General features: G+C 40.5%; 1 protein-coding gene across 2 annotated transcripts; it reads left to right on the top strand.

The window, feature by feature from the left end:
• The first annotated feature begins 176 nt into the window (after positions 1-176).
• Positions 177-5,733, top strand: drc10 (dynein regulatory complex subunit 10). Of its 2 annotated transcripts, none has more exons than XM_076890828.1 (5): positions 177-255; positions 1,136-1,783; positions 1,879-2,115; positions 2,211-2,282; positions 3,191-5,732. In XM_076890828.1, the coding sequence occupies exons 2-5, from the start codon at positions 1,157-1,159 to the stop codon at positions 3,482-3,484; spliced, it is 1,230 nt and encodes a 409-aa protein (XP_076746943.1). In that variant the 5' UTR covers positions 177-255; positions 1,136-1,156; the 3' UTR covers positions 3,485-5,732. The 2 variants fall into 2 exon arrangements, with proteins under 2 accessions (XP_076746943.1, XP_004544576.3); XM_004544519.5 differs by having other exon boundaries at positions 242-504; positions 3,191-5,733.
• Positions 5,734-23,602: the final 17,869 nt, after the last annotated feature.

Below are 23,602 nucleotides of genomic sequence, written 5' to 3'. Positions count from 1 at the left end.
TCGCTGTCACGCAGGCTAATAAGCTGTCCGTCTGGGTCCATCGCGGCAGCACCATTTCCGCACAGCTACACAACTAATTTGATTACACATAGAACGGATAACCACTCACAGCTAATTGACGTCTAGCTTTATCTTTTTGAGAGCAACATTATGTACAAGAACGACGCCGCAAAAACTCTAGAGATACCTACAACTTATGGGCAGAACTGGATAAACAAACTTTTACGACACTAGCAGCAGTTAACGGCAGGCTAAGTAAGTGACCATGCATATTTCCAAAGTAAAAGTCGGCAATTTTAACACATCATAGTATATTAATTTAAAGCTAATACCTGTATGAATTTGTTTGAAATGTGGTAAAGTATTCATATATATGTGTGTGTATATTTTGTCAACATAAGCAATCTGTAATATGATCCAATGCTGAAGCGGTAAATGGCTATTTGGTATCCTAGCAACAGGAAAACAAATAAAACCCATACACTTACTGAGAGACGTCTACAGGTATGTAGCTTAGCTAACTTTGTATATTACACAACTAAAGTAAAAGCTGCTTATGTGCCACAAGCAAACAAAAACCGAGAACAACCTTTTCATTTTTTAAATTTACGATGTGTAGTTTAGAGCGTTTAGTACTCACAGTACTATAGATACTTAACTGGCTCGCTAATAAGAAAATTAATTTACCAGGTATAAAATAAAACCGATACAGTACTTCACAAAGAGCCCGTGACTTTAGACTAAAACTGAGATAGAAAAGTAACTTCTCTTATGTGTAAAATACATTGTCAGACAAGTTTTGTTTAAGCGATTTCTTGATTCAGCAGGTCTGACAGTAATCCGACAAGTTAGTGAAAGTAAACTGAGCTTTCCAAAAATGTTTTAATCACATGATTACATACTTTTTTGTCCCTTAATAAATTAAGTCATCATTTAACAATTGCATTTTTTTTATTTAGTCTGGTTGTCTTTGTCTAATATTAAAATTCGTTTTCTGATTTAACACAAGTAAGTGTGACATATAGAGTAAAGTGAAATATACGAACTCGTGCTAAATTCATTCATAGAACACACTGCCTTTATCAAAAGCTAAGACACTGTAGACAAAACCAGACTTCTTTTTTTTTTTTCCCAGTCGAAGCCACTGAGTGTTGACATGTCTGAAGATTGGTTTGCATTGGTGCCAAACAGCCAGTCAGAAGATGGTTGCTTGGTACAGAGCAAGCACCTCTCTAGTGAGGCTCATATTATTTTAAGTACACTTGAAAACTGCATCAGTAAAATTGAGACCGCAGCAGCTCTGCCCACTCTCCTCCACCTTAACAGTAAGTCTGAGATTGTTGACAAGGACTTGAGCAAGGCACTTGAAAAACATCGGATTGTAGTGGAAAGACTGGAGAAACTAAAAAGTCTCAAACAGGAGTCCGTTGAAGAACAAATAAGAGATGCCAGGATCGGAGGAGAGAAGGAGAGAGCTCAGCTTGGGAATGATCTCAAGAACTCTGTCAGGGATATTCTCCGTTATTGCCGAGCCCATTCAGATGGCATTATTGGCTTGAGGGCGGAACTAGATATAAAAATAGAGGAAAAGGAGTACAAATTAATTAAAGGATTAAAGGTGCTTCATAGCCACATGGTAGAAAAGTTTCTGATCAGCCCGGACGAGGAGCTACAGCTCATCACAAAGCAGAAAGAGTTTTCATCCTCTGCAAAAGATCTGGAGAAAAATATTTCACTGGAGGAAGAAGAAGTAGCTAAAGCTATACAGCAAGTAGATGCTGAGGTAAGGTGTCAAGGCTTTTTCATTAGCAGCTAGAGAAGCAGAATCTTCATTTTTTCCATCTTCTCACCTCCTATCCATTGCTTTTGACATCACAGATTTCCCAGAAAGAGAACACAATCAAACACTTGGAAAGTTTGCTGCAGGCGTGCAGCCCTCAAGAAGGTGATGTGTCAGATGATAACATGTCGCCTTTTGAAGACAAACAGGTGCAGGCACACATTCAGGTGTCAAAGCTGAAGCAGGACCGTTTACAGCAGGAAATTGATCAACTGAAAATTCAGCTCAAAAATGTTGTGCTTGAGAACAGACAGGCTGAGAGATTACTCCAAGAGGTACGTTTAGTGTAACAATAAGGTTTCATGTTTTACTTGTGGTAGTGTATTTGGTTTTCATTAAACTCATGTTCACTGTTCTTGTTTTTTGGCAGAAAAATGAAAAGATGCAAGGAAAAATTGACTCCTTAATCCAAAAGTTTGACAACGAAATAGGAGAAATCCAGGTACAAACATTCCACTCCAAAGTACCAGAAATAGTCTGTAAAATATTAACATGGGGTCTTTCTACAAACTTATTACTCATTACTATATTCAGAATATGTCCCTAAAATATTATGTTAAGGTTATCACAGTTGCACAGTATGTGACACCTCACAATAAACTGGGTAAACTGTATGCCACAGTATCCTGGCTAATCCATGCAAAGTTGTGACATTTACTGTATTTACAGTACAGTACCAGCTCAATATTAACACGTGACAGCCCTGTACACTTAATGACAAGTTTTGACACCTAAGGTTATATCAATAAAGATGTAGTTTGATGACCATTAGAATAGGTTCCTGTATAGAGAACAATCCCAGTCAGTTTGTTCAGGAAGCAGGCCTGAAACCACTCAGTTCAGAAAAGAAAAACAATGGTTACCCCTAGTAAGCATCCAATGAGGAAAGTGTTTACACATTTAATTTTCAATTTTACACATAAAACTTATATTTATTCTATGAGCTCTTTGTAATTGGTAAATCAGCTGGTTCTTATATATAACGTTTCTACTTGAGCACTCAAAACAACTTAGGTTCATAATCTTGCCCAAGGATACTGTGGCATACATGATCTGCTCTATCACAGCATATAAAATAACATCCAAGTTTCTATGCTTTAAAATCCAGAACTGTTGTATTTACTCTTGTATAACATCTGGAAATAAAGGTGTTGTCCTGGGTTTTCTTTTAGGTCATTGTTACCTTTTTATGTCCTTAGTAAATTAAGGATGCTCAGTGTCAGTCAAAGCATTTCTTATATTTTCACCACTTTTCTGTTTTTTCTTCACTCCACAACCATATCCACTGCCATCTCCCTCTTCTCCACTTTTGACACAACACACCCCCAATGCCACCATCACCTTTCTTAGGCCAAACTGGAGGTGAATGAAAATGCTTATGAAATGGAGGACAATGAGCGGAAGAAGTTTGAGAAACCCTTTGCTACCCTGGAGATGGAGTACAATCAGATCCAGGAGAGGAGGCGGCTGGCTGAAGAGAAGAGACAGGAGGAGATCAGAGAGCTGGAGTTGAAGACCAAAGCTGCCATTCTGATCCAGGCCTGGTGGAGAGGCTACAGCGTTCGCAAGGCCTTAAAGAACAAGGCCAAAAGCAAAAAGGCCAAAAGGGACAAAGGAAAGGGCAAAGGCAAGAAGACCAAATAAACCATGCCTTATTGCATCAGTGTTTCTTTGCCAAGACACACTCCTCTTGTAGAGTGTGAATGTTGTTTTCTTTTTAAATGAAGTATTTATGTTTCCAGCAAGTATTTCCTGTTTTGTGTGTTGAGTAGTTTCTGTGGCTCTGTGTTACTTATAAAAACAAAAACATTCTGAGTTGATGTTGTCAACATCATTAGAGTCATTAGACTGAAAAAACACCAGATAGAGTAGCATTTTTATTTGTCAATGTCAGCAAAAAAGAGTTTGGCAGTTTGGATGTGAATTCAGCTCTGCATGGGTGTGTTTGATTGACTTCTGTTAACACATCTGTAGTTCTTTTGCAGCAAATGTCCACCACATGTAAACTCCACTTTTCACTGGAAACACGTGAAATCAGCCAAATCACCGATCACCTCAGTATAAGAGCTGCTGTTGAATCTAAAGGCCATAGGGGGGCAGTGCAGACCCCTGTGTGCTGAATGATGTACATTACATTGTTGTTATTTGGTAGTCATAAACAGAAAGCAGGGAGTGAACCCCTGGCATTGCATATTTATTGTTTAACCCATCAATCTAGCCTTTCTCTTCCTAATTATCCTTATCCCGAGTAAACGCCGGATGGGTTAACACAGAGAGATAGGCATCCATTCACACTCACATTCACACCTATGAGAGAACCCACGCAAACATGGGGAGAACATGCAAACTCCACACAGAAATGCCCCAGCTTCACTCACTGTGAGGTAACAGTGCTTAAAATCTAAAAAGCTGTTACACTTCCCACTAGATTCACATCAGAATTATTAGTCAAGCTCCGGTCATTAGAACAAGGTTCTATTGGTTACTCACTGAAATCAGTATGTGTATTAAGGTACACTGTGAAGTTATTAGAGTACTCGCCAATATTTAGGTTTCACAGTGTAAGATAAGTCACAAGAATCTACAAGTTCACTGCCTTTAACTCTAAAGTTCAGTGAACTCAGGACTAACTTTAAATGAACTATTCAATGATAATTATGTGGATTTATAGGTAAAGAACGGAAATTTACTTAAAGGGGTTTTGTTTGTTTGTTTGTTTGTTTTACATTCAGCTGTGTCAAGGATTTCTTCTTTTTATATCAAGTGTGACATGTTTTTTGTCTGCATCCTTTTCAAGATAGTTTCCTGTTTCTCTGTCATTCATAGCTACACCTCCCTCTCATTTCACAGTATCTTCACATCTTACACCTCATTCCAAAGAAGTTTAAGGTCACCATCCTGATCTGTCTCAATCCAAGTATTTTCTCTGCTGTATGTTGAACGTAGTTCTACTTTTTCTTGTTCATTATACAGGTGATCTGATTCAAGAAGCAGACTAGACATGTGGTGTACCTAATGGTCACTGATTAAAGTTTGATCCAGGATTATACCTGGTTAGTTCAGAGTAAGTTTTCTCCAGCTGTGAAACCAGGACAGCTGATTGTTCTTAGAGTCCTCCAGACTCAGCTTTGGTTTACTCTGAACATCTTGTGCGTTGTTTCTCTGATAGAGCATCTGCATGTCTTCATACTGTAACACACATTAGGGTGCATCCCCCAAAACAAATGTCGCCATCTGCTCAAATCACATTAAAAGCTTTTGTCAGAGGCAACTCATCTGAAACAAAAGCCATCCCTGTTAGTATGATTATTGTAACTTTTTTTGATTAAAAAGAAAATAGGAAGAAGCAGTAAGATAACCTATTTTAGACAACAGTATGTATATTAAAGTAGTGTTTCTACTGTTTAGGCCATCTTTGAGAGATGAGTCAAGATTTAGAGCAGCCAGCCATAACAACCAAACAATGTTTGGGAGTTTTGGAGCCTTTTTAAAAGTGTAAACGTTCGGGAGCTTTGGAAATGGCATGTTTTGAAAACAACAGATTAGTAATTAGAAAAATATTTTTATGACAGACACTTTGCTTGGTTGTTAGAAAACATCTTTGACTTCCACACAGTCACAGCATGTGAAAGATTTAGAATTGAGTTGCATAGTAACATGTAGTTTGTTACATTCAGAACATATAAGGTACTTACAGAAACCTTTGTGTTAAATTATGCACCAAGTTGAGTTACTTAGTCAAAACAAATGAATGATTTAAGCTAATAATTATCCAAGTGTCTTGCAAAAATATCCCATGTCTTCTTCTTCTTCTTCTTCTTCTTCTTCTTCTTCTTCTTCTTCTTCTTCTTCTTCTTGTTATTACATGAGGCCTATGTCCTGTTGTATCCCATCCCAAAGGTGCTCTATTGGATTGAGATCTGATGACTGCGGAGGCTATTTGCATACAGTAAATTCATTTTCATGACCAAGAAACCAATTTAAGATTCTTTTTAAACTTATAAAGATTTAAAAAGATGCTCAGCTGCTACTAATGGGAACAAAGTTTTCCCCCAAACCATTACACAACCTACACACCCTGATCTGTTGACATAAGGAAGATGGATTCCTCTTTTCTTTTCATGTTTATGCCAAATTCTGATGAGTCTCGCCAGACAAGTCTGTGTTTTTCCAGTCTTCTATGTATTGTCCGATTTTTGTGAGACTGTGTGCGTTATAGCCCCTGTTTCCAGTTCTTAAGATAAGATAAGATAAGATAACCTTTATTAGTCCCACACGTGGGAAATTTGTTTTGTCACAGCAGGAAGTGGACAGTGCAAAAGTTATGACGCAAAAATTAGAATACAGTAAGAATAAATACAGTACACAGCTGTACAGAATAGAATAAAATAATATACTATATACAGTAGAATAAAATAGAATAAAAATATACAATAAGATAAAAATAGAATACGAATGCTATATACAACTGAGTAAAAATACAACGATGCCAGAAAAGATTATTGCACTTAGTGTTATTGCACATGTGTGGATGTGTGTGTTTGTTCAGTTAAAGTCTTTGTTGTGGAGTCTGACAGCAGTGGGGAGGAAAGACCTGCGAAATCTCTCCGTCCCACACCGTGGGTGCCGCAGTCTCCCACTGAAGGAGCTGCTCAGTGCTGTCACAGTCTGCTGCATGGGGTGGGAGACGTTGTCCAACAGGGATGACAGCTTAGCCGCCGTTCTCCTGTCACTCACCACCTCCACTGGGTCCAGAGGGCATCCTAGAACAGAGCTGGCCCTTCGGATCACCCTGTTCAGTCTCTTCCTGTCCCCAGCAGAGATGCTGCCGCCCCAGCAGACCACACCATAAAAGATAGCAGAAGCCACCACAGAGTCATAGAAGGTCTTCAGGAGTGGGCCCTCCACCCCAAACGACCTGAGTCTCCGCAGCAGGTACAGCCTGCTCTGCCCTTTCCTGTAGAGGGCGTCTGAGTTATGAGTCCAGTCCAGTCTGTTGTTCAGATGAACACCAAGGTACCTGTAGCTGTCCACAGCCTCAATGTCCATACCCTGGATGTTCAGTGGTTGCAGTGGAGAATGCTTGTGCCTGCGGAAGTCTACCACCAGCTCCTTGGTTTTACTGGCGTTGATCTGGAGGTAGTTCAGCTGGCACCAGTCCACAAAGTCTTGAGTCAGAGTGGCACCCAGTGTAGTCTTATCTCAAGTCTCTCAAGCCTGTTCCATTCACTGTGCTAAGATGATTTTCTGCATGCCTTGGTTGTTACCAGTACTTATAGGAGTTAGTACTGTTTCCTTCCTATCAGCTCAAAGCAGTCTAGATCTCATCTGAGCTCTGGCATAAAAGAGGATTTATTTTTCTGAGAGACCTGCTGCTCACTGCATATTTTCTGTTTGGAAACAACAACTATACTGCATTCAAAGTCACTTAAGTCACATTTCTTCTCAATTCTGATGCTTGAACTTCAACAGATCATCTTGAAAATGTCTACATGCCTATGAGTAGTGAATTGCTCTCATGTGATTGCACCTAATTATGTAATGTGCCTAATGAAGTGGCTGTGAGTGAACATTAACCAATTGGTGCTTGCATAACTAAAGAGTGTAATTTAGGATCATATAAATTTTATTAGGCACAGTATGCTGTTACTTGTTGTACTCTTAAACAGCCTCAGTTCTCATAGGCATGGATTCATGAGTTTCTGTTTCCTGTTGTCATATTACATCCCATCATTTCTGTTCATTCATCATCTGCACTCTCGTACCAGTAATATGCAGTTCTACCACACTCAAAAAGTGTCTTATGGATTCAGATCAAATGACTGAAAAGAGTTGGATGTGGTCTCGAGACCATTTTTACGTGGTCTTGGTCTTGTCTTGGTCTCAACGGACTTTGGTCTTGGTCTTGTCTTGGTCTCGGATTCCTCGGTCTTGTTTTGGTCTCGTTGTCTCAGTCTTGCTGTCTTGGATCGACACACAACGTAACGTTCGATAATGTGTCATGCGCAAAAGCACCAGCTCTAAGAGCCGTGCTTAGAGAGCGCTTTGTAGTGAATCAGAAGAGTCGACTCCCATTGAGCGAGAGCCGGCTCCTCACTTAATTTCCTTTTGCTGCTCAGCTGTCACACAGTGGCTCAGCTATGCTCCAATTCCCTCCATATTGTGGCCAATCACATGCGAGGATATAGGATAATATCATTATGTGAAAAACAGAGGGTGAGAGACGCGACAGTCAAGTGGAGCGTGTGTCTGTCTACTTAGTAAGTGAGGGAGACAGTAGACAGCGGTGAGGAGGGCTGTGCGAGTGCATTGCAAAAACAGATAAATATGCCTGACACCCGTAAACGAAGCAGCATCTGGCTGCAGTTTAAAGACTTTTTTGTCTCGGTCTCGTCTCGACTTTGTCTTGGTCTTGACTCTGTCTGTCTTGGTCTTGGTCTAGGCGGTCTTGACTACAAGTCTACTGAAAAGGCAAATTAAGCAAAATGGCCTCACTGTCATGTTCATGAAACCAGTTGGAGATGGCTTTTTTTTAATGGACTATTACAAGATGGTAAACTGTGGCAATAAAAGCACCTACGCTAACTTTCAAACACTAACTACCATGAAAACACTCCTCATATCATTACACCAGCAGCAGCTGCCTGGACTGTTGACTCATGGCAGGTTGGGTCCATGATGTTCTTCTCTGAGCTCACCATCTGCACGCCTCAGGCCAAAGACAGATTTTTTTAATCCAAGCTTTTTCCACTCTTTAGCAGTTCAGTTTTTCAGAGCATGTGCACACGTTCTCCTCTAACCTCTCATCAACATCACTTATCCATGTGAAGAATTGCCGCTCACTGGATGTTTGACATTTTTAAGAGCTACCTATCACAGGGCGTGAGGTGAGGTATACCTCGAGCAAATCAACAGAAAGATGTACAGGCACACACTTTAAAAATAAATGCAGAATCCTAACATGCATGTTTTTGAACTGAGGAAGGAAGCTGGAGTAGCCAGGGAATCCACATAAACACAAGGAAACTTACAAATTCCACACAGAAAGGTAGGCTCAGATGCAGAACCTGTGGTTGTACTTTCTCCTTCGAGCTAGGAACAAAACATAACTGATGAGGCTTAAATTTAATAAGCTTCTGTTAGTAATGAGGGCGCAGATCCCATCATGTCTCCTGCCATCTCCACTCTCATCTCACTAGTTAACAATCTGTTTGCACGCAGGCATACTAGTAAGTTATTAGCATTGATTGCTCAGAGTGATTCTGGCTAAGCTTCACACGCTCAAATGGGCAGGACCGCTCACGACTGTGTTGTCTTTGAACATTTGGAGCTAACAGCACATGTTCTTCCCATCGTACGCTTAGTTATTAGACTGCCTAATAGCATGCACAAGTTGAAGGCGCATCCCAGCTTTTCCACTTAGAAACCCACTAACAACTTTCAAAACACTTAATCTGTAAGACCAGTGTTACAGCAGCTCAGGCGATGAGTCAGCTAGTAGGTTTAGAGAAGACTGATCGACAACTAGAAAAATAAATACTCTGGTTACTGTAAAATACTGCCCACAAACAAGAAAACTAGAATATTTTGTTGTATAGTGTTATACAAGTACAATCCTGTAAAAAACTTAAGGCGGAAGGATCCATTGAAATGCATTAAAAAAACAAAACAATACATATGCACATTAAGTAAATAAATTAAGAAATAATAAAACGTATTAAAAGGGAACAGAAAACAGTGGAATACATACAAAATCCACTACACTGGGGTTACACTTAAATTTAACATGTATTGATTTGTGCGTTTGTGTGTGTGTGTGTGTGTGTGTGTGTTATTTACTAAACAGTTTTCTGTCTTATAGGGGGAAAAAAAGTTCCTCAGTCCCATATCTCCTACTACAGGACATCAGGTAAAACAGACTGCTGTGTGGCTGAGCTGGGTACTGCTTGACATGCTGGGGGATTCCTAAGGTATCACTGGGTGCACCATTATTGCACGCTGGGCAGCTTCCATCCGCCAATGTGCTGTGAGCCACACACTCAGGTTCTCTGTGGTGCCAGTTTTGAATGTTTATTAGTGTAGACCATGTGTGGTTATTGACAAAGTCAGAAACCCTCTTATTTTACGATTTGAACCAAACATTGAAGTTGCACTTTTACACCATGGATACCGTACAAGCTTTTAAAAGTACTAAGAGAAGCCTGTGTCTGTTCACAGGGGGCCTCTGACTTCCTTTTTTTATGCACCTTTTGCCTTATAATTTGTCCATCTATATGATTAAAAACATCTAAAAATGTATTTATAGCATTGACATCAGTGAAGTGACCCCTAAAATGTAAGTTTAAGACATCTGATTGACAAGTGTGACCACTGGGAAAAGTGTGATTATTTCACTCTGAGCACAAAAATCACACTTAAGATCACACCTTTCACTGTGGACTCTCTGACAGCACTGAGCAGTGCACGCAAGCACGTGGTAACACACTATGCTTCTTACCATACACTCGACTGGCTGACACAGGCACACATGATGACACTTTGCTGCAGCCTGTCAAAAACAAGATCAGGTTTATGAAACTGTCTGGCCTACGCTGGATTGAGCCTAATGAGTCTAATTAGTGCAAGGATTCATTGGAGACTGGCAAGTTTTTTGGAAACTGTTCCAACTGTTTCAATGACTCAAAACAAAATCATTCTTTTTTTTTTTCCTTTTTTTCCCCTGTCCCATTTGGATCTTTTGCCATCAGAATTATTGTCTAAAGGCGAAGAAAGATGCCCAACGGATTTACTTTACCAAATGGACCATCCCAGCCTTGCCGTAATGGTCTATTTGATTCACCTTTTATTGTTTATTTTATTTCATTTTCACTTGGTAAATACGGGACAGACTTGACTGGGGAAAAGAAAGGGGAGAAAGAAAGAGGGGAAAAACAGCGGGGAAGAGAGACGGGGATAAAGGGCAAAAAACAAAAACCAACAAAATAAGCAGACAAAAAATCAATCACTTGGATCACCTGTTGAGAAAGAAAAAAGAGAAAACAAGCAGAAGAAAAAAAAGAGCAACATAATAAACAACATCATGATGATCTATGGGAATATAACAGTAAATACTAAGTATTAAACATTATTGTGCAGCACGTAAGATCGACAGCGCACAGTGTGCTTTGAGGTAGGAGCCAAAAAGGGTGTAGTTTTTGTGTATGAGCACCCGTGTGTACACATGAGCTTGTATTACAGTTTTTCTCCATTGGTTTGGCTCATTTCTTGAAACAGAAATTACATTCTCAAAATAACATGGACAAACCTCCAAACCTCTTGGCAAATGTTCACAACAGAATGGCATTTCTCATTCATTTTATCAAGTGGCAAATGCCTTAGTACATGTCTCAATTGTCTCAGTGCATCTTTGCAAATGATTAAGTACAAGTAGCCTACAGTTATACAGTTAGCCCACATTTAGCACAATTTCCAAATGAATAGATCTTGTAGATCTAAACTGATTAGTTGATTCTCAGTCTAATGATCATTCCCTCCAAAACATGTCAGCATGATTTCATTGTATAAGTACTCGCATGCACAACTGTCTGTTCAATTGTCAAAATTGGTCAAGAACATAATACCATGAATATCATATATGAATTTCTTTGAATATTTGATAAATTGATGACAGTCATTGACAGTCAGGTGAAACTAGACTAACGAAGGGGGAGCGTCACACACAGGTGTGTTCCATGATTGTGTGCTGCCAAACACAGATATATAGAGCTTGACCAGAGCCAGTCCGATCTTTGAACATGGATAGACAAGGCCAAGCAAACGGACAAGGGGAAGTTCTTCCTCAAGGAAGAGGAGGAAGAAGAAGAAGAAGAGGAGGAGGAGGAGGAGGACTGAGAATGCGTGGTGGAGGAATAGGGGGAAGAGGCCGCAAATAATGCCATCACATTGAGACAGATCTGTGATGCCATCCTTCAGGACAATCATATATTCCAGAATATAAACACAATAAGCATCTCCACAATAGACCGGGTTTTGAAGAAGCATCAGATGACAATGAAACAAATCTACAGGGTACCATATGAGAGGAACTCTGACAGAGTGAAGGAGCTGCGCTACCAGTATGTAAATGTAAGTCAGTTACTGGTTGTCTCTCATTATAACCTTACCTGTAATCACAGTAAGCAGTAGTTCACTTATTTGGTTTCAATACCTCCTTTACCTGATTTCAGAATCAGTATTTGCTTCATCTGACTTTAAGAATTTCAACAGAAAACTGCAGTTTACTGTATGATACAATTCTCATTATAATCCTTATTTTGTTGTCTCCCAATCAAATCTATCTAATACTGTAGGTTTTACTGTAACATCTCAGTAAGTCATCAGTATTTCCCACTCCCCTTTCTATCAAATACCCCTGCAGTACTTCCTCATAGGCCTATCACTAGTTTAGAACCACTGGAGTAGTGGCCTGTAGTATATTGAACCTGTGGGGGAGAACATGTAATTGTCTAACTGTAGTATATGACTCTTCTGTATGACTGATTTTATATTGTTTACTCTATTTTAGAGAATAATGGCATTGGAAGGACATGGGACCCCTCACATCCTGGTGTTCGTGGATGAAGCTGGCTTCAACCTGGCCAAGGGCCGAAGACGTGGCCATAATATTATTGGCCACCGGGCCACAGTGGATGTCCCAGGTCAGCGAGGGGGCAATATAACTATGTGTGCTGCCATTTCTGAGAATGGTGTGGCCACTCACATCCCCAGTCTTGGCCCATACAACACACACAAGCTCCTCATCTTCTTGGATCGCCTTTATACCGATTTTATCCGTGAAAATGAGAGAGGTCTCATAGGGCCTCACCTACCCATTCATGTAATTGTGTGGGACAATGTCAATTTCCACCATAGCCCACTCATTATGGGCTGGTTTGCAACGCATCCAAGGATGGTCATGGGGTTCCTACCACCTTACTCTCCTTTCCTCAATCTGATAGAGGAGTCTTTCTCTGCTTGGAGTTGGAGAGTGTATGAGCATCATGCTCAGGATCAGCCGTCCCTGCTCCATGCTATGGACGCAGCGTGTGACGACATTACAGGAGATCAATGCAGGGGATGGTTGCGGCATGCACGCCGTTTCTTCCCTCGTTGCATCGCAAGAGAAAGTATCCGCTGTGATGTGGACGAGAATCTGTGGCCAGACGAACAAAAGCGTGTAAATAATCAGGAGGGTGAAGACAGTGGACAAGAGTGGGAGAATGAGTACAGCGACCACTGAATAAGTCCTTGTTTTTTGATTTTGTGTTCATACAATTTACTACTGTAATGTACATTTTCTTTTTACATATGTATGAAACTTTCTTTGCGTGTGAATAAAAAATGGTTATAATTTCCTTGGTAGTGTGAGTGCAATCTGTGATGTCAAACCTTGGAGGCTACTCTTTTCTGTTGTATATTGCACTATAAATGCATGCATAATAATCAAAACTAGAAACAGCCTTAACTGAACCAAGGATTCTATACATAGTATGCACTGTAATCCATTCCTGTTCATATATAGATAGATAGATAGATAGATAGATAGATAGATAGATAGATAGATAGATAGATAGATAGATAGATAGATAGATAGATAGATAGATAGATAGATAGATAGATAGATAGATAGATAGATTTACTGATTGATTTGCAACTTTGCAAGGTTAAGGTTGCCTGATCTAAATACTTAAATGCTGTAATATGATCAATAGTAAAGGCACTAATGGGTGCCCAAGTACTTTCCTGTCTTCATTTTGAGCACATTAACCATCCTTTTTTTGTAGAAACCGTTGCTCGGTAACTGTACTTGTATAGCAATTTCTTTGACATTTTGTTTACTAAGCGAATGGAATTCATGCACACTCACCAGCCACTTCATTAGGTACACCTTGTTGGTACTGGGTTGGACCCACTTTTGTTTTTAGAACCACTTAAATTCTCTGTGATTGAACAGATTGAACAATTTGCTGGAGACATTCATTAAAGATTCTGGTCCATATTGACATGATATCATTACACAGATCCTCCAGATGTGAATCTCCTATTCCACCACAGCTCAACGGTGCACTATTGGATGAAATTCTGTTGACTGTGGAACTCATGTTCCAAAAAACATGCTTAAATGTTCTTATCATTATGAGATGATGTGTTATCCTGCTCGAAGCAGCCATCAGAAGATGGGTACACTGTGGTCACAAAGGGATGAAGAATGTCAGCAACAATATTCAGGTAGACTGTGGGGTTTAAGCTGATACTAAGGAGCATCTGTGTGTGACAAAAAGATACGCCCTAATCATACACTATTACACCACCAACACCAGCAGCCTGAACAGTTGATACAAGGCTGATGGCTCTATGATATCATGCTGTTTAGACCAAAGTTTGATCCTACAAGAAATTGAGACTCATCAGATCAGGCAACACTTTTATTGTCTAATTTTAATGAGTTTGTGTGAATTGCATCCTCAGTTTCCTGTTCTTCGCTGACAGGACTTGCCCCTAGTGTTTTTCTGTTGATGTAGCCCATCTGCTGCAACATTCGACCTGTTCTCCATTCAAAGATGCTCTTCTGCATACTTTGGTTGTTACGACTGGTTATTTAAGTTACTGTCGTCTTCCTATCAGCCCAGAGCAGTCTGACCATTCTATGCTGACCTCTAACATCAACAAAACATTATCAGAGAACTGCCCCTCACTGGAATTTTTTTGTTTTCCAGACCATTCCCCGTAAACCTGTTGTGTGGGGAAAATCCCAGCACATTTCTGAAATACTCAGACCAGTGCGCATAGCACCAACAATCATGCCACGTTCAAAGTCTATTAAATCGCCTTTCTTCCCCATTCTGATGCTCAGTTCGAACTTCAGCAGGTCATCTTGACTATGTTTACAGTTGTAAATGCAGCGAGTTGCTGCCATGTGTTTGGCTGTTTAGATATTTGTGTTGTATAACTAAAGATACACCTTCATTGAGGATTGATCTGGAGAAATAACAATGAATTTTGGCACTGGAAACCATAGCTTCTTTGATAGTCATGACTGAAAGGTCCAAATCAGCTTTTTCATGGTCATTTGATGAGAGATATTTCTCTTTCTTGAACATTCTGACTGAGATCATGTGTATAATATATTCAAAGACTTGTCATCACCTTAAAGCAAGACCCATTCAGGACTGAATAAATGGTCATTTTACAGTGCACGAACATACTGGGGGCATAGTGCCACATGATGAATGAGGGAGGCGGCATTAACACTTAATGGAAATGCTGTGTGTGCTGTTATTTTTGCATAATAATTGCCGGGTGTGGTGAAGATAGGGATGTGGACAGTGACAGCAGCAGAACCAGAGAAACACATCTGGTTCAATCAGTTGAGAAATATGGAGGAGAAAGCAAAGAAATACATGACACAAAGGCAGTGAAGGGGAAAAACAACAACACAGATAGCTGCAGGCTGAGATGCTGCTCTATTCATTTTTAATGAATGGCTGGCTTTCTGCACACACTAACACAAAGTACTTTATTAGTACTAATGGAAAGATCTTATTTTAATAAAAGCATGTTGTGTTAGGTGATGTGTGAAGTGTGAGGCTGTGGAGTTTGAGGTATCACACCCACGTAAACACCAGCAGACCTTTTAACAGCTCAGGAGGATGAGGAGAAGAAAACGAACAGGTCAGAGTCTGTTAGGCATAAAAGACACGAAGAAGTTAGAGAGTAGTGATATCACTGTCCATTTCTATTGCCCTTATAATTTGTACAATTTTCTTTTAATTTGCAGATAAACAGTACAATGCTGTTGTTTCACTACATCAAGTTTTAATCTATTGAAATTCAAAATGTTTTTTAGATTGATGCACCGCTCTGGTTTGGTGTTTATATTGGGGTTATTTTTAAACCAGTAGGTTTAGGGGTCATCTTTAAACAAAGCTTTCCCAACATCAACACTTTTCTCCTCAAAGTTAGGATTCAGTGATGGACTGACTCAGGGTTTTTCCAGCTCAGAATAGGCCTGTAGAAGTTGACTAAGCAGTAAGCATTAAAAAGTCATAAAATAAAGGCAACTATTGTGTGTGTGTGTGTGTGTGTGTGTGTGTGTGTGTGTGTGTGTGTGTGTGTGTGTGTGTTAAATAAATCTCTGTGTTTCACTGTTATTTTGGAGATTTCTGTTCAATTGTGCACAATGCTTATGTAAGTGAGCCCCCCAGTGTGCCACGGCTGAAGCCGAACCGGGCAAAAGACTCAATATGCAGATGACACACAGGGGCACTGGTGAGCGTGATTAACGCAAAACCTTTATTCACAAGAACAAAGAAAATAGCAACTTAGACTGTGAACTGTGAACTACGTAGGATAATCTGTGGCTCTAACAGACAGTAGAAACTTGAATGGCTATAAATAACGTGAAGTAGTAGATTAAGATTAAGGATCAAGGGATGAACTGGTGTCTGGGCGTTCTTCTTTATGATTTGCTGTTAGAGAGCAGAATTAATTGTTTCAACAATTACAGCAAGTCTTCCAGGCCCTAAACTACCAAAGCTGCCCCAGACCATCACACTACCACCACCATGCTTGACTGTTGGTGTGATGTTTATCTGTGAAATGCTACGTTAGTCTTATGCCAGATGTAACGGGGGAAAAGGGTCAAGCTTTTCCACAGAATATTTTCTTGTCTTGGGGAACATCAAGATGTTTTGGGGCAAATATGAGACAAGCTGTTGTGTTCTTTTTGGTCAGCAATGGTTTTCTCCCTGGAACTCTCCCATGGCTGCCATTTTTGCCCGCTCTCTTTTTATTTTAGAATCATGAACTGTGACCTTAACTGAGGCAAGTGAGGCCAGAAGTTATTTAGATGTTGTTCTGGCCTCTTTTGTGACCTCCTGGATGAGTCATGAGTTTTCTCCATTTGTGGATAATGGCTCTCACCGTGATTCACTGGAGTTCTAAAGTATTTCAAATGGCTTTGTAACCATTTCCAGACCAATGGACGTCAATTACTTTGTTTCTCATCTGTTTTTCTAGATCGTGGCATATGGGGCCACATAGGTTTAGATAGCTTCATCATTTCAAAATTGCACTTACTCAGGTTATATTTGTCTCACAGGTGATCATGTGTCTTTCCTCCAGTGGCAAGCAACCTCCCACTCCTAAATCACATGGAACAATTTCGGTGTAAATGCACCTGAAGCAGACTATTTGCTGCAGTGTCATGGACATACACGTTTTAATTCTGCATGCATATGTAAAGTGCTTAACAAATTTATTAGACTGCCACCCAGTGTTAGGGCTTACACCACAGCTGCCCTGAATTAATAGTACTGGTAATTACCCAAATCAAGGCTAATGGCTAATGGTTAACCCACCAGTATGCACAAGCTCTTCAATTAAAGTAATATTTTTAATTATAAAAAATATATATTGTTTTTATCCACGAATTTTCAAATTTACTGTCTTGCAAAAAACAATTAAGAAAAAAGAAAATCGAAATTTTTTTTTTTTTTAAAGATGTCCACTTACACTTAATATCACCACAGTCACATGAAGAGCTGAACAGAAAAAAAAAAAGTTCACGTGGATGAATGTTATGCTTGATTAATTTCTGACTTCTTAAAGTCCAGTGTGGGTTGAAAAATGTAAATGCAGTTTTTTTTTAACTGCCAAACAAATAATAACATAAGTCTGTTTTAAACAAGTTTTTGAGGAATGTTTAAAATATTTGTGTTTTTCTAGTTTTTATGATCTATATTTTATGGTCTAATGCATTTGTTAAGCACTGTATGTACAAATAAAGATTTGTAACTCTTTAGTGTAAGTCACTACTGCTATGTATGACACAACGTTTAAAAGTAGATTACTGTCATAAAAAAGAAATCTGTTATGTCCGATGTTGAGCTTTAGAATGTGGAAGAAAGATGATTTAAGTGACTGAAAGTGGCGTGTTAACTGGTGCCAAACAGAAAATATTAAGTGAACAGCATTTCTCTCAGTGAAAATGCCTTGTTGATGTCACATGCCAGAGGTCAGAGGAGAGTAGCCAAGCTATTCTGAGCTGATAGGAAGGCAATAGTAACTCAAATAACTACTGGTTACAACCAGCAGGTAAAAGCTGGGGTAATAATTACACTATTCCTGCATTTCTTCACTGGCTTGCAGAGAAATTCCAAATACACTTTTAAAACCTTTTATTAACATATAAGGCTCTACATACACATGAACCAGCTTATATAGCAGATCTTCTGAGACCATATCACTGCAGCTGGCCTCTCCGATCATCTAAACCAGGCACTCCATAAAGTCCTTTGTTCTGATTTTAAAACCAGAGGTAATCATACTTTTGAGGTTGTTTTGTGCCCAAACTGTGGAATATTCAGTGAGGGAGTTCTCTGCAAGAAAATGCCTTGTTGACAACAAAGGTCATCAGAGAATGCCCAGACTGCTTCGAGTTAAGGCACAACATATCAAACCTTGGAGCAGATGGGCTACAGCAGAGGAAGAGCACAGTAAGTGCCTCTCCTATTAGCCAAGAACAGGAAATTGTGGCTATACAATTCACATGGGTTCACCAAAAATTTGACAATAGAAGACTGGAAAAAGTTGCCTGGTCAGACAAGTTTCTTTTCTGCTGTAACATTCAGACAGTAGGGTCACTCGCTATAGCTGGAGCACAGACATCGTCTACAAACCGTTAATGTAATTAAGCCACGCAGAAAGCTATATTATTTATCAAAAGGCACCATCACCAGAAACATGGTGGAGAGGTCCAGTTGAGTGGATTGAATTAGTGGAGATAAAGCCTAGAAGATAGCTGCTGGCTAGGGCCACCTAATGTTTAATTTATACTGTTTCTGTTTGCACAGGCATTTAACTTTGGAAAGGGGTTTTCAGCCATTGCAGACAGGCTCCCATGCAATCCTCAAAAATCACAACTGCATGATGCTTGAATGGTGGCTGGTTGACAAGTAGACCAGTGTTCACCAAGAATGGGAGAACTACAAAAGACATCAAAGATGAAAAAATAAAAAAATTCAGCATGAAAAGCATCAATGGTGACTGCGATGGAAACTTTCACTGTTTTTAACACTCAGCTTCACTTCAGCTCTTTGTATGTTATGACTTGGCTCTTCACCATGGCTGGCTGAAGGACCAGCGACAGCACAAGAGTGCCCCACACACCCGTTGTTTTTGGCACTGCCCCACATCTGAATACAGACACTGCAGAGAGACTGCCCATGTGCTACCGCCACTGGACCATAATTCCTCCAGGAGTCGATACCTGTGCAGTAGTCGTATCCTCAGTTGTGAATAACTTTAAGTACTAACAAGATTTAAACAGGTGAGTTATAAATAACTAACTAAATAACTAAAATCCATAGGCTACAAACTTGTAGCCTTGAAGTCTGTGGGCACGGACTTGCTTCCTGGAGTCTCCCTAGAAAAGGCCATCCAAGGAAGTGCAGTTTTCCCCAGTTTAGCTCTTGTTTTGCAGATCTTGAGGTTAAAGCTCTTTTAAAAATGTGATGTCAGACATTAAGTTTAATTCTGCGATTGTTCTCGAGTGTCTGACTTAGATTAGTGCAAAACTTAAAAAAAAAAAAAAAAAAAGAATCATCTGTCTCATAACCAGTGAAAAATGTTACTTTTTCTGTGGCCCACACATGCACACACACACACTTAAGTGGACGGGTAACAAACATTTATACATCCATAATTGAAGGTCAACAGTGCGTTACAAATAGATATTGAGAGGGAGTTTGTGTTTATGCTAATGCCTTGTCAGACAGAGAGGCCGGCGACTCTCTGACACCATCTATTAATAATGAGACAAGACTGCAGAAATGCACTGCGTATGAACCAAACAATGCTGCTCCTGCGAGCTGCCAGCAGGCTTGAGTGAGTGCTTTGGAATCGGCCTCAGTGTGCATGCATTCTTCTTCGGAGGAAGTGATGTGTGTGAGTGGATTTATTTGTTTATTGATGTTTGTGTTTTGTGTTTGTCTCACAGCAGTGGTCTTGTCTGGCCTGTTTGCAAACATGTTTGTACACGAGCAGCAACAAGCCTGCAGGAATGAGTGGGTAATAGAAATGCAGCGAGAGGGGGAAGCCTGCCAAGCGATGCTGAGGCAAATGGTACCTGTAGACTAGAGCAAAGTTTAAGAGTGCTCCTGATGATCTCTCAGTACAATGGTATGTGGCTTTTTTTTTACTTGTTTTGAAGAGTTGAACCACAACCTCCCTGTAGCTTATGTATTATTTGATCTAATTAATATGATCAAATAAGAAGCAATCAGCCAGAAATTTCTGTCACATGGTGCTAAGTCGTTTCTGATTTTACAAGTTTATTGAACCTGCCAGATTTGGGGGGAGAAAATCGCATTATTTCCACGTTGTTGTTTGAGCTTAATGATTTTAAGCTCTACAATCATTAAAAAATAAATAAAGAGAAGAGGAATCACTGTTTCCGCTCCAGAATCAAACCAAATTGAACAACTGACACAGCGTGAACCTTCGCTGTGAACAAACACAATATTTCCTTATTAAGAACTGGGAAGATGTGAGGCCACAGCTAGTCTGCACTAGTGTGCAAACAGAGTGGCAACATAAAGTGAAGTCCTGCTGAAAGTGATATCATTGTGCTTCCTATCCTGTCTGGATGAAGAGCTTGGAGTGAGGTCAGGGGAGTGTAGGGTGTAATTTCTTGAATAGGTTGGTGTGTGTCTGTCTGTCACGCTTGTTTGGGTGTCTTTGTGTTCAGGACAGTGTATGTATACATCTCCATTTGTGTGTGTGTGTGTGTGTGTGTGTGTGTGTGTGTGTGTGTGTGTGTGTGTGTGTGTGTGTGTGTGTGTGTGGATAGGTGGGTGGATGTGGAGGATTAGCGTGCCTCTCCAGTCCTTTGGCTGTAATGAGACGGGACACTGGCTCCACGACGGCCCGTCGCCCACTGGGAGAGTACCTCTATTCCTTTTCAGTCTGTCATATGTGTTTGGCTACTGGTCTCAAGACTTTGGTTGCATATTAGGATTTAAAACAATGAATTCTGCTCACATCAGAGAGTCCTTTTATTTAAACAAATTTACCTTCCACCAGTGAGAGTGACGGAGAATTAGAGACGTTGGCCTCAGCTGTTGGACCTGACCCTACATACCATGCTGCGTCTGTATGTTTTTTTCAGAGGAATCAGCTATTCTTCAAAAGTGGCGCTGAAGTGGTCTAAAAGTGAGAGTCCGGCACTGAAGGGGAAAGCTCCATCAGGCTCCATCAGGGTGATGGTTCTGAAGTCTATAGATAAACAGCCATCGCTGACCAGGTTAGTCTGAGCCCTCTGACCCTGAACGGGCCTGTCTGCTGTTAGTTTGACCCATAACCTCTCCCTTTGTCTTTCAGACTCAACATGCAGGACAACCTCAAGCACACTCACTTACCCGCGTGCACACACACACACACACACACACTCCGACTTGGCCTCTTATCCTTGACAGCCCTTATGCTCATATTAAGATCTACTTCAGTGATTTCAGGGCTGTTTCAGCCATAAACTCTCATTTAGGGGGAAATTAGCTTGGCTTTGAGTCTTGTTACTATACCGTCCTTAACAGCATTACGCCATTCTTGTGGCTTTTAAATAACAACAAGGATGGATAGGACCATTCAAATAAACCTCCGCCATCCTACTTTGTTACACTACATGTAATGGCCAGGCATTCATTGTTTTACATTATTGTATTGCCATTGTGCTGTCCTCTTAGTGCCACACAGAGCTTACTGACTCTAATTAGTGACACTAACATATGTGGAAAAAATGGTTTAATGCGTCTGTCAACCTATTTTACAGTGATGTCTTTTCAATTTGTGAATACCAGAGGAAGCTGAACAGGGTTTGCTAATGATGTTGGAGTTTCTTGAAAGCCACTTAGGAAAAACCCTACAGGCTTAGATACGCCCAAACTTTCAAAACGTGGGAAATGGGCTGATCTGAGCTTGGGATTCCAGAGTAGCAGTTGTTTTGACTAGTGCCACGCTAGTCAGGACGGACTATGCCTTGTCGCCCTTTACTGCCACAGAGACGGAGCACCGTCAGGCTCACAGAGACGAGCCATAATCAGCTTTACCAATTATGCTCCATCTCAGACCACTTATTCCACACAAAATGACATCACGAATGCTGGACATCACGCAAATGCCTCTCGGAGCTCCGCGAGCGACTCCAGTGCACATTTATATTTTCAAACAAATAGTGCAGACTGTAATGAAAAAAGCTTCAAATAAGTCTTTGATGTCTTTTAAAAAAGCATTGCAACAGAAATCGCTGTGCACAGCTGGGCAGCAGCTTTAACATGCGACCCAGCAGTCAGTAACTCTCATGGTTTAGTTACTATACAAAAATGTAGCCAAATAGGTGACATTTGAAAATGTCAGTCTTTTAACATGTGGTATCTTGATGTGTCTGTGTGTGTGTTGTTTACACTCTATGGCTGTTAGAAAAGACTGTTGGATGAGCAGATTTGGATAAGCAGAAGAAAATTAGTACATGTAGAGGAGAGGGTTATAGCTCTGAGTGCCTGCGTGCGTGTGTGTGTGTGTGTGTGTGTGTGTGTGTGTGTGTGTGTGTGTGTGTGTGTGTGTGCGTGCGTGCTGGAGGGGGGTGATGGGGAGATAATGATAAGCACCACTTAGGCTCTTTGATCACAAAGGTTCAGCAATCTACTGTCTAACCAGCTGGTCTGAGAAAGTCCTCCACTGATTAATTAAGGTCCTTTACACACACCACACACACAACCTGCGCTTGCTGTGTTTAATATTACCTCAACACTTAACCCAGCACTTTACTCTTAACTTCCCAGCCATAAAGAGACATCACAGAGCCCCCTCACACTATAAGCAGGCATGAAACTCTCTGATTCTCCTTGTAGCATTGGAGGCCCCAGAGATCCTTTGTCTCTGGAGACGAAAGGGTTAACGAGGAACAGACCCTCTAAAGAGCTGCCTGCTTAGCCTTTGACCTCATGGTGTATGAGAGACAGAGGAAGGAACAAAAGGAACAAAAGGGAAAGGAAAGTTTGAAAACTTCTAACAAACATAAAGTACAATTAAAATACAATGGTTAAAGGCTATTTAAACACTTTTGCAATAAAAGAAAAAAATCAGTTCTGAATTGTCAGGTGTAGCAATATACAAGGTTTTTCTTGTGGAGACACAGGAACATGAGACGGCAGGATGGCAAACGGCAATTTGGAAAGGAGTCTAAGAGAAGTGTGGGGACCACCAACACACCCCCACCTTCCTTTGTCCTCGATCCCAACAGACCCCTCCCTTTTCTGGGCAGCAGGTTGTCAGTGAGGCGGTCCAGCTGGTGGAGACTAGAGATGCCAAACAACCTGTCAGAGATAAGAAGAGGTGGACAAGGTATGTGCAGCTCCCAGACTGCTCTGGAGGTTTGGCTGCTGAGAAGAAGAGTAACAGACACTGGGGTCCATTATGCTTGATAAGACAGCATAGTAAACACTCTTACACTTTAAACAACTCTCTCCAACACTGTTGAATGAGCTTACACTTGTTATCAGATCTTTCAAATTCATACATGCCTCAAAATAGATAAACTGCCCTCCACTTAAAAGAGTTTCCACTCCAGAGGTGCCGAACATACTTTAAATAACCCGCCGGGAATGTTAATCGTTTGTCCTTGCTGTGTTTGCTGCCTAGTCACAAAGAAGAATGCTACAACCAAAG

This window comes from Maylandia zebra, linkage group LG12 (genome assembly GCF_041146795.1).
Source record: "Maylandia zebra isolate NMK-2024a linkage group LG12, Mzebra_GT3a, whole genome shotgun sequence".
In the NCBI taxonomy this organism is placed as follows: domain Eukaryota; kingdom Metazoa; phylum Chordata; class Actinopteri; order Cichliformes; family Cichlidae; genus Maylandia; species Maylandia zebra.
The sequence above is the reverse complement of the archived record's forward strand: the minus strand, read 5'-3'. Positions and strand labels throughout refer to the sequence as shown.

What these genes read in the sequence shown, in the direction of transcription:
- drc10 (XM_004544519.5), top strand. Translation starts at nt 436, where the DNA reads ATGGCTATTTGGTATCCTAGCAACAGGAAAACAAATAAAACCCATACA. An exon ending in TTACTGAGAGACGTCTACAG is followed by an intron (nt 505 to 1,135) that starts GTATGTAGCTTA and finishes TTTTTTTCCCAG; the next exon opens with TCGAAGCCACTGAGTGTTGA. An exon ending in ACGAAATAGGAGAAATCCAG is followed by an intron (nt 2,283 to 3,190) that starts GTACAAACATTC and finishes CACCTTTCTTAG; the next exon opens with GCCAAACTGGAGGTGAATGA.